The sequence below is a fragment of the Trachypithecus francoisi genome, unplaced genomic scaffold (genome assembly GCF_009764315.1).
Source record: "Trachypithecus francoisi isolate TF-2019V2 unplaced genomic scaffold, Tfra_2.0 Lachesis_group2, whole genome shotgun sequence".
Lineage (NCBI taxonomy): Eukaryota > Metazoa > Chordata > Mammalia > Primates > Cercopithecidae > Trachypithecus > Trachypithecus francoisi.
This window is the reverse complement of record NW_022681465.1, coordinates 154,202,476-154,211,874: the sequence shown is the minus strand read 5'-3', so window position 1 is coordinate 154,211,874 and position 9,399 is coordinate 154,202,476. Positions and strand designations below refer to the sequence as shown.

General features: G+C 48.2%; 1 protein-coding gene across 2 annotated transcripts; it reads left to right on the top strand.

Annotated features, from left to right (window-relative positions):
- The first annotated feature begins 835 nt into the window (after positions 1-835).
- Positions 836-9,092, top strand: WNT8A (Wnt family member 8A). 2 transcript variants are annotated; one of them, XR_004429550.1, is made up of 8 exons: positions 983-1,101; positions 1,193-1,226; positions 1,441-1,579; positions 4,574-4,699; positions 5,711-5,853; positions 7,294-7,822; positions 8,124-8,305; positions 8,817-9,092. XR_004429550.1 is itself a non-coding variant. In XM_033178634.1 (6 exons), exons 1-6 carry the CDS (start codon positions 1,034-1,036, stop codon positions 7,837-7,839), a joined length of 1,056 nt encoding a protein of 351 aa, XP_033034525.1. In that variant the 5' UTR covers positions 836-1,033; the 3' UTR covers positions 7,840-8,303. The 2 variants fall into 2 exon arrangements, 1 of the variants encoding a protein (XP_033034525.1); XM_033178634.1 differs by lacking the exon at positions 8,817-9,092 and having other exon boundaries at positions 836-1,101; positions 7,294-8,303.
- Positions 9,093-9,399: the final 307 nt, after the last annotated feature.

Genomic DNA, 9,399 nt, shown 5'->3' with positions numbered 1-9,399 from the left:
TGAGCCCAGGAGTTCAAGACCAGGCTGGCCAACATGGCGAAACCCTTTCTCTACTAAAAATACAAAAATTAGCCGGGCGTGGTGGCTGGCACCTGTAGTCTCAGATACTTGGGAGGCTGAGGTAGGAGAATCGCTTGAACCCAGGAGATTGAGGTTGCAGTGAGCTGAGATTGCACCACTGCACTCCAGCCTGGGCGACAGAGCAAGAGACTCTGTCTCAAAAAAGGAAAGAATAAAGGAAGGCATCAGTCTTCCCAAATATAGCCCTGGGTGACCCTATGGTTGGTTCTCAGATATATAAAAAATCAACTAACTGGAGTTGTAACCTTCAGATATAAAAGGATAGATTTGCTAGGAATGAAGGAAATTTCCCAGCACTTACTTTGCTAGAATGTGGTAGAAGGGACTGTTGCAGAGATGGACTCTGAAGTGTTCCTGCTGCATAGTCCCACAGCTCCATCACCTCACAGACCTGAAGGAAGTGGTAGGGATGGCCCACTCACTGGTTTAGGTAAATGAGTAGGCAGGGGCTCCAGATGGAGTTGCTTTCTGATTATTAACACCTGGGGGAGGATGGCAGGGCAGAGAGGGGGCTCTCACTGACAGATGAGGACACTGTAGCTCCAAGAATAGGTGACCTGCCTTCAGGGTTAAGGACCTAGCCTGCTCTGGCCTACATGATTCTGAGAAATGGGCCAAAGAAGCAGGAAGAGACAAAATTGACATATAGAAGAAAGAAATCTCAAGGATAGGAGAAAAGCTTCAGCCTCTTTCTCAGTCTGGGAGGAAAAAGGGCTGGAGGGGCTGGGCAGGGCGGGGCTTTCTGCGAAAACTGAGTCCCTCCTCCCAGATCCCCCACTGGGTCAGTGGCTCCTGCAGCCCTGCCAGTTAGGAACAAATGAGAAGAGCTGCTGATTTCCCCCCTTGGACGTTCAGAATCTTCTCACATAAATACTGAGGAAGACCCTGCCCTCTGCTCACTTCTCTGGACTTGGCCCTGAGCTGGACCTGGTCCGGGGAGGTAGGCAGGGCGATGGGGAACCTGTCTATGCTCTGGGCAGCTGTGGGCATATGCTGTGCTGCACTCAGTGCCTCTGCCTGGTAAGTCCTTTCCCACCCTCACTCCCTGCCAAGGAAGCCCCCATTGTCTCATCCCCATTCACCTCTGCCTCACTTTTTCTCTTCTTGGTAGGTCAGTGAACAATTTCCTGATAACAGGTCCCAAGGTAGGATGATCTCCAGCTTCTGTTTTTACCCACTGAGGGCCCTAAGGGGACTCTTCTGGAGAAAAGAGGGGAGGGGACAGTGCCAGAGCCCCTCACCCAGAGGAACCCATGGTTGATTCTCAATGGAGAGCTGGCCCATCTGAGTCCTGCCGGCTTCTCCTATCCCAGATCACTCATACCAGGCAGAAGCTCACAGCCCTCTTCCCTTTGCCAGGCCTACCTGACCTACACGACTAGCGTGGCCTTGGGTGCCCAGAGTGGCATCGAGGAATGCAAGTTCCAGTTTGCTTGGGAACGCTGGAACTGCCCTGAAAATGCTCTTCAGCTCTCTACCCACAATAGGCTGAGAAGTGGTAAGTTTGTGTGGGACTCACCTGTACAAGGGGTATATATGGGAATGGAGGGGCGCCTGCAGGATGTGTATATGTGTGACATGTATTGCACAGTGAAGTGAAAATGCTACCAGTGAGCTGCTGACCTGCTATTTCCTTGCTGTGTGGCCTTGAGTAAATTACCTCCCCTCTCTCAACTCCAGATTTGTGATTTGGGTCAGTAAGGCCAGTTCTGTTTAGTTCATCAGAAGTATCCCATGGGTTAAATGAGGTGGATATGAGGTGTCTCTATGTATGAGACAAATGTAGGACATTACTCTTTTTTTTTTTTTTTTTTTTTTTCTTTTTGAGACAAAGTCTCACTCTGTTGCCAGGCTGGAGTGCAATAGCACGATCTCGGCTCACTGCAACTTCTGCCTCCCGAGTTCAAATGATTCTCCTGCCTCAGCCTCCTGAGTAGCTAGGATTACAGGCATGCACCACGCCTGGCTAATTTTTTGTATTTTTAGTAGAGATGGGGTTTCACCATGTTAGCCAGGCTGGTCTCAAACTCCTGACCTCAGGTGATCCACCCACCTCAGCCTCCAGAAGTTCTGGAATTACAGGCATGAGCCACAGTGCTCAGCGGAAATTACTCTATTTTTTAAATGCATGCTTATATTTGTGCGTTTGTACACACTGATCTTGCACTGAGTTGCATGAAATAAAAACCGGGTGTTTGCAGCTCCTGAGGAAGTTTCACATGGCTAACTGCCATAAAATCTCAACAACAGAAAAGCTGAGACGTCACATTGAGTTGTGCCTCAGGTTGGGGTGTGTGTGTGTGTGTGTGTGTGTGTGTATGGGTGTGCACGTGCACCCATTTGTAACTGTGTGCTGTAGTTTGCATGTCATTTTTGAAGATAACATTCACCTGAGAATAGTTAGGGGAAAGAGTAAAGAAGACGGAGAAAGTGGCTAAGCACGTGTTGGGACCATGCCTATAATCCCAGCACTTTGGAAGGCTAAGGCAGGAGGATTGCTTGAGTTCAGGAGTTCAAGACCAGCCTGGGCAACATAGCAAGACCTCTCTCTACTAAAAATAAAAGTAAAAATATTAGCCGGCATGGTAGCATGTGCCTGTAGTCCCAGCTACCTGGAAGGCTGAGTTGGGAGGATTTCTGGAACCCAGGAGTTCAAGGATATAGTGAGCTATGATCACACCACTACACTCCTGCCTGGGTGACAGAGCAAGACCTTGTCTCAAAAAAAAAAGATGAGGCTGGAAAGAAATGTCTCCCCATGGGGTATACAGATAGAATAGGGAGTACATAGAAATGAAATGTGACAATGTTTGTAAAGAGTTTAGTAAGAGCTCAGTAGGTGGCAGTCATGATTGTTATGATTATTACATGGCCCAAGCTTCCCAGTCAGAAGCAGCAAAGGTTCTCCTCTCTCTCCTAGGCCAGCATCAAGCCCTGAGTCTCACTGCCTAAGGACTAGCAGCAGTGGCTAGTGGACAGAGGTCTAGGGTGGACTCTAAGAGGGCAAGGTCCTGATCCCAACACCACAACTGGAAAGTGGTCTTGTTCTCATCATTCTTTTTTTTTTTTTTTTTTTTTTTGAGACAGGGTTTCACTTTGCTACCCAGGCTGGATTGCAGTGGCATAATCTCGGCTCACTGCAGACTCTGCCTCCCAGGCTCAAGCAATTCTCCCACCTCAGTCTCCTGAGTAGCTGGGACTATAGGCATGCACCCCCATGCCCGGCTAATTTTTGTATATTTTATAGAGACAGGTTTTCATCATGTTGCCCAGGTTGGTCTCGAACACCTGAGCTCAAGCAATCCACCCAGCTTAGCCTCCCAAAGTGCTGGGATTACACTGGTCTCATCATTCTATCTCTGGTGTTTACTTTCCCCATTGGTAACATGGGGATGTTCATTCCTGCCTGGATGAAGTAAGAAGGCTGAAAAGACATGCATTGTTCTTTCAAATAGAAGAGCATTGGCTGGATGCAGTGGCTCACACCTGTAATCCCAGCACTTTGGGAGACCAAGGTGAGTGGATCACTTGAGCCCAGGAGTTCTAGACCACTCTGGCCAATATGGTGAAACCCCATATGGTACTAAAAACTAAAAAAAAATTAAAAATAGCCAGGTGTGGTAGTAGGCACCTATAGTCCCAGCTACTCAGGAGGCTGAGGCACGAGAATTGCTTGAATCCGGAAAGTGGAAGTTATAGTGAGCCGAGATCGTGCTACTGCACTCCAACCAGGGCAAGAGTGAGACCCTGTCTCAAAAAATAAAACAATAATTTAAAAAAATAGGCCAGGCACAGTGGCTCACACCTGTAATCCCAACACTCTGGGAGGCCAGGCGGGTGGGTCACCTGAGATCAGGAGTTCAAGACCAGCCTGGCCAACATGGTGAAACCCCATCTCTACTAAAAATAAAAAATTAGCCAGGCGTGGTGGCACATACCTGCTACTCAGGAAGCTGAGGCAGGAGAATTGCTTGAATCTGGGAGGCAGAGTTTGCAGAGAGCCAAGATCGTGCCACTGCACCCCAGCCTGGGCAACAGAGTGAGACTCTGTCTCAAAAAAAAAAAAGGCCAGCCACAGTGATTCATGCCTGTAATCCCAGCACTTCGGGAGGCCGAGGAGGGCAGATCATGAGGTCAAGAGATCGAGACCATCCTGGTCAACATGGTAAAACTCTGTCTCTACTAGAAATACAAAAATTAGCTGGGCATGGTGGCATGCGCCTGTAGTCCCAGCTACTCAGGAGGCTTGGGCAGAAGAATCGCTTGAACCTGGGAGGCAGAGGTTGTAGTGAGCCGAGATCATGCCACTGCACTCCAGCCTGGTGACAGAGCAAGTCTCAAATAAAAAAAAAAAAAGAAAGAAAAGAAAAGCATCCTCTTAAACCCAAAGGAAGTGGGGGATAAGGGAGAGAAACAATATTATTTTTCCAAAGCCTCTGCTTTGGGTCATCAGGGTCCAAGTTTCCAGTCAGTTCCCTCTCTCTCTCCAAAGCCACCAGAGAGACTTCCTTCATACATGCTATCAGCTCTGCTGGAGTCATGTACACCATCACCAAGAACTGTAGCATGGGTGACTTCGAAAACTGTGGCTGTGATGGGTCAAAAAATGGAAAAACAGGTAAGTTGAGCTTTCCAATGGGGGTGGGAAGAGGTGAGGCGCTACAGAGCTGAGTGCAGGCTAAAGTCTTCCAGGGAAAGGCTGAGGGACACAGCTCCCTTAAACCTCAAGACTCCAGCAACTCCTTCAATTATAGAATCTCCTAGCCTTACACTCTTAGAGTTGAGCCTGGGTCCATGAGTCCAGGTATAGGCAAGTAGCTCTAAAAGCAACAAGGCAATTAGAAATGAGAAGGTCGGGCCGGGCACGGTGGCTCAAGCCTGTAATCCCAGCACTTTGGGAGGCCGAGACGGGCGGATCACGAGGTCAGGAGATCGAGACCATCCTGGCTAATACGGTGAAACCCCGTCTCTACTTAAAAATACAAAAAACTAGCCGGGCGACGAGGCGGGCGCCTGTAGTCCCAGCTACTCGGGAGGCTGAGGCAGGAGAATGGCGTAAACCCGGGAGGCGGAGCTTGCAGTGAGCTGAGATCCGGCCACTGCACTCCAGCCTGGGTGGCAGAGCAAGACTCCGTCTCAAAAAAAAAAAAAAAAAAAAAAAAAGAAATGAGAAGGTCGAAGTGAGTTAAAGCTAGCCCTGGTATTTCAGGCTTGGAATGGCTCATCCATAATCTAGAGCTACTCAGCAATTTGCAGACTACCTAAGACACTTACTCAGATTTATCACTAATGAAGGAGGTAGTAACCTTTACGAGATAATTGTAGAATAATGGTGCAGAATTCCAGAATGTTTGAGCTGCAGGGAACCTTTGAGAGCATCTAAGTTAGCCCCAGTGTGCCTACTTTTACTGTGGGTATAGAAGACTAATTGCTTATGGCTGGGAAGTGTCTGAAGGGTGGGCAGTTGGCTTTGGCAATCGGACTCCTACCCACCCACCCCATGCACCTCCATTTCCCTGTCTCACCCTCAGCCATAGCTTTACACTCTAGGGCTCTTGGGGATGGTTTGGCGGGTGACTGGGACTGAGCATGGAGCTACATGGAGAACTTATTCTTTCCTTACGTATAGGAGGCCATGGCTGGATCTGGGGAGGCTGCAGTGACAATGTGGAATTTGGGGAAAGGATCTCCAAACTCTTTGTGGACAGTTTGGAGAAGGGGAAGGATGCCAGAGCCCTGATGAATCTTCACAACAACAGGGCTGGCAGACTGGTGGGTATAGAAGTTGTGGCCAGTATTTCAACAGCTTCACATCTGCACAGCCCTTCACAATTTACCAAGAGCTGTCTTATACGTTCTTTCCTCATACTACCCAGCCAGACTGAGATGGCTACCTGCATTCTCTGGATGACAAAACCAATTAAGTCTGAGCCAAGTGGCTTGTCCAAGGCAACTAATCAGTGTCAGAGACAGGCAGTAAACTCAGATCTTCTCACTGAGTCCTCTTGTCATTGTATGTTCTGCTCTGCCCCTCCACAGGCGGGCTTCTGAGAACACAGAATCAAGGCCTTGCTTCTATGACTTAAATTTTTATCACTTCAACTGCATGTTCTAGTAAATTAACAGGGCCTTGTTGTCCAGCCTTGTGTCCTAAAGTCTGTCTGGACTACGGGGAATTGGGATTGATCTAGGCTTCTCTGAAGTGTCTAACTCTCCCCCAAGACTTCTAGTGGGGTGGCAATCTCTGGAGTATTCGGAACACAAATCGGGAAACAAGTTGGATTTAGAGCCAAAAGCATAGAAATTTCCTGTGAACATGTACCTAGATATCCTGGGCGCCCAGGGAAAGGGGGAAAGGGGGAAAGGGTTTTTGGGTTTTGGGGTTTTTTTTGAGACAGGGTCTTACTCTGTCACCCAGGCTGAAGTGCAGTGGTGCCATCTCGGCTCACTGCAGCCTCCACCTCCCAGGCTGAAGCCATCCTCCCACCTCAGCCTCCTGAGAACCTGGAACTACAGGCACTTGCCACTATGCCTGGCTAATTTTTGTGGGTTTTGTAGAGATGAAGTTTCCCCATATTGCCCAGGCTAGTCTTGGCCTCCTGGGCTCAAGCAATCCTCTTGCCTCGGCCTCCCAACGTCTTGGGATTACAGGCATGAGCCACTGTGTTCAGCCAGGAAGAGGTTTTTTAAGCAAGTACAACCATGGGTAATTCATTGCCTTGGGGGTATAAGTGTTCAGACTCAAGGAGCTCCCTCCCCTCTCAGAGAAGACCCAGAGGACAAATCCAAACCCCCCAAAATACTCTCACCTCCACCCTCAAGACAATAACTGTGGCAATTATCATAGTTTCCTTTAAAATTTACAGAGTACTTCCTTGATCATTATTATATTCAATTCTTATTCCAGCTGGGCAGATAGAGAAAAGCTTGACAAGTGATAGAGTTGAGCCTGGAGCAGAGGTTTCTGGACTCTAGTAACCTTCTCAGCTCTTGCCTGGCTCTCCATCAGAATCACCCAGGGAAACTTTAAAATCACCAGTACCAGCCCCTTCCCCACCGAATATCCTCATTGAGAAGATCTGAGGTAGGGCCCAGGAATAAATATTTTTCACGAGCTTCCCCAATAATTCTGATGCTCCTTTAAAGTCAAGAAACACAGCTCTAAGGTCTTCCCTACTCAGAGCCATTCTCTTTTGTGTTCTCTCTGTGAAGGCAGTGAGAGCCACCATGAAAAGGACCTGCAAATGTCATGGCATCTCTGGAAGCTGCAGCATACAGACGTGCTGGCTGCAGCTGGCTGACTTCCGGGAGATGGGAGACTACCTAAAGGCCAAGTATGACCAGGCGCTGAAAATTGAAATGGATAAGCGGCAGCTGAGAGCTGGGAACAGCGCCGAGGGCCACTGGGCGCCCGCTGAGGCCTTCCTTCCTAGTGCAGAGGCGGAACTGATCTTTTTAGAGGAATCACCAGATTACTGTACCTGCAATTCCAGCCTGGGCATCTACGGCACAGAGGGTCGTGAGTGCCTACAGAACAGCCACAACACATCCAGGTGGGAGCGACGTAGCTGTGGGCGCCTGTGCACTGAATGTGGGCTGCAGGTGGAAGAGAGGAAAACTGAGGTCATAAGCAGCTGTAACTGCAAATTCCAGTGGTGCTGTAAGGTCAAGTGTGACCAGTGTAGGCATGTGGTAAGCAAGTATTACTGCACACGCTCCTCAGGCAGTGCCCAGTCCCTGAGTGAGGGCAGTGCCTGATAATACCCCATACAAGTTCACTTGATTAATTGCATCAGTGGAAGGGGATATAGCTTCTCTCTTAGAGAGAACAGATTGGAAAGCAATTGGAAAACTGCAGTGTTGGTCTGTAGTCCTCGTGATATCTGCTACCGGTGGGGAAATGGAGGACCAAGATTCCACAGCATATTCCTGGCAGGGCTGAAATTGGAATCTGGGCCTCCTGATTTTGGCAGACCCCCATTTCATCTTTCCTGCAAGCTACTGTCCCATCTCTGTGCCTGTACTTATGCAGCTTCCTACAGGGAGAGTTTGGTTTGGGTCCATATCTAGAGGGACCTTCAAAGTATTTGTTCCTTTAAATTTCAGACCATGTCCAACCTAGCTGTGCTGCTGGGAATCAGGAGAACAGAAGCAAAAAATGAAAGAGTTCTGTTCAGACTCCTGAAGAGCAGCCTGTGGCTACAAATCCATGCTGATAAATGGGGTAAAGACCACATATCTGCCTACTGGGAAGTTTTAGAGTGTTAGATTTTTTTCCCCTCAAGTATGCACTTTTGAAAAGTTCTTCCTCCAGCCTGGACAACATAGGAAGACACCATCTCTACACAAAATTTAAAAATTAGCCAGGTGTGGTGCCACTTGCCTGTAGTCCTAGATACTTGTGAGGCTGAGGCGACAGGATCATTGGAGCCAGGAGATTGAGACTACAGTGAGGTGTGATTGTGCCGTTGCACTCCAGCCTGGGCAACAGAACTGAGACCCTGTCTCAAAAAAAAAAAGAAAGAAAGAGAAAAGAAAATAAATTCTTCCCACCCACACCTGGGGAAACCAGCACCCTGTATAACCTGGGGGTTTTTGCAGTTCCTAAACCATCTCTGGAGCCATGGAAAGGGAATCATGGCAATAAGTGGACAGGTGACTATGACCTATCCAGACAAGGTCCCACAAAAGTGATGCTCCTCAGAGAGCTGGGGACTCCTTTGTTATTTTCCTAGATTGAGAACTCAACTTTATTTTGAAATAAATCCTTCCAAGATATATCCAGCTGGGACTTCTATTACTCCCTTTGGAAACCTTAAGATCAAAAAGGGAAACCCTGCTTCTGTATCCCAATAATCCACCAGGAAAAAGGGGAAACTAGAAATATCCAACTGTCTTGATTTCAGTGTTTGTCAGGTAATGAAAACTTGAGACCCAGACACTGGTCAACAGCAAAACAATACAGACTCCCAGAATTAGAAAGTGTTATTTTAATGTAACCTAAGTAACTTGGGAAGTAAGGAAACCCTTTGAACCTGGACCATATTCAAAGTGTGTTTGCTCTCTTAACTTGGGCATCCTGGGGTGTCTGTACACCAAGACCTGGGCCCCAGGGCAAGAGACAAAAAGAGTTGTGGATTCTGCCTCCCTGCATTTGCACTTCCACATCTTCCAGTGGTAATCTTTGGAGGAGGGGTCGTTTCCCATAAAGAGAGCCCTGGGAGCTTAGCCGCTGGTTTCCTAAATCTGAATATCTCAGCCTTGGGAATCTCTGCGGTCTGCACAGGCTTGCACCCTGCCTGGAGGAGATATTTCGAA

Bases quoted from the DNA above. Each gene is read 5' to 3' on its own strand.
- WNT8A (XM_033178634.1), top strand. From the start codon at position 1,034: ATGGGGAACCTGTCTATGCTCTGGGCAGCTGTGGGCATATGCTGTGCT. The intron at 1,227-1,440 runs GTAGGATGATCT...TCCCTTTGCCAG, and splicing joins TCCTGATAACAGGTCCCAAG to GCCTACCTGACCTACACGAC. The intron at 4,700-5,710 runs GTAAGTTGAGCT...CCTTACGTATAG, and splicing joins GTCAAAAAATGGAAAAACAG to GAGGCCATGGCTGGATCTGG.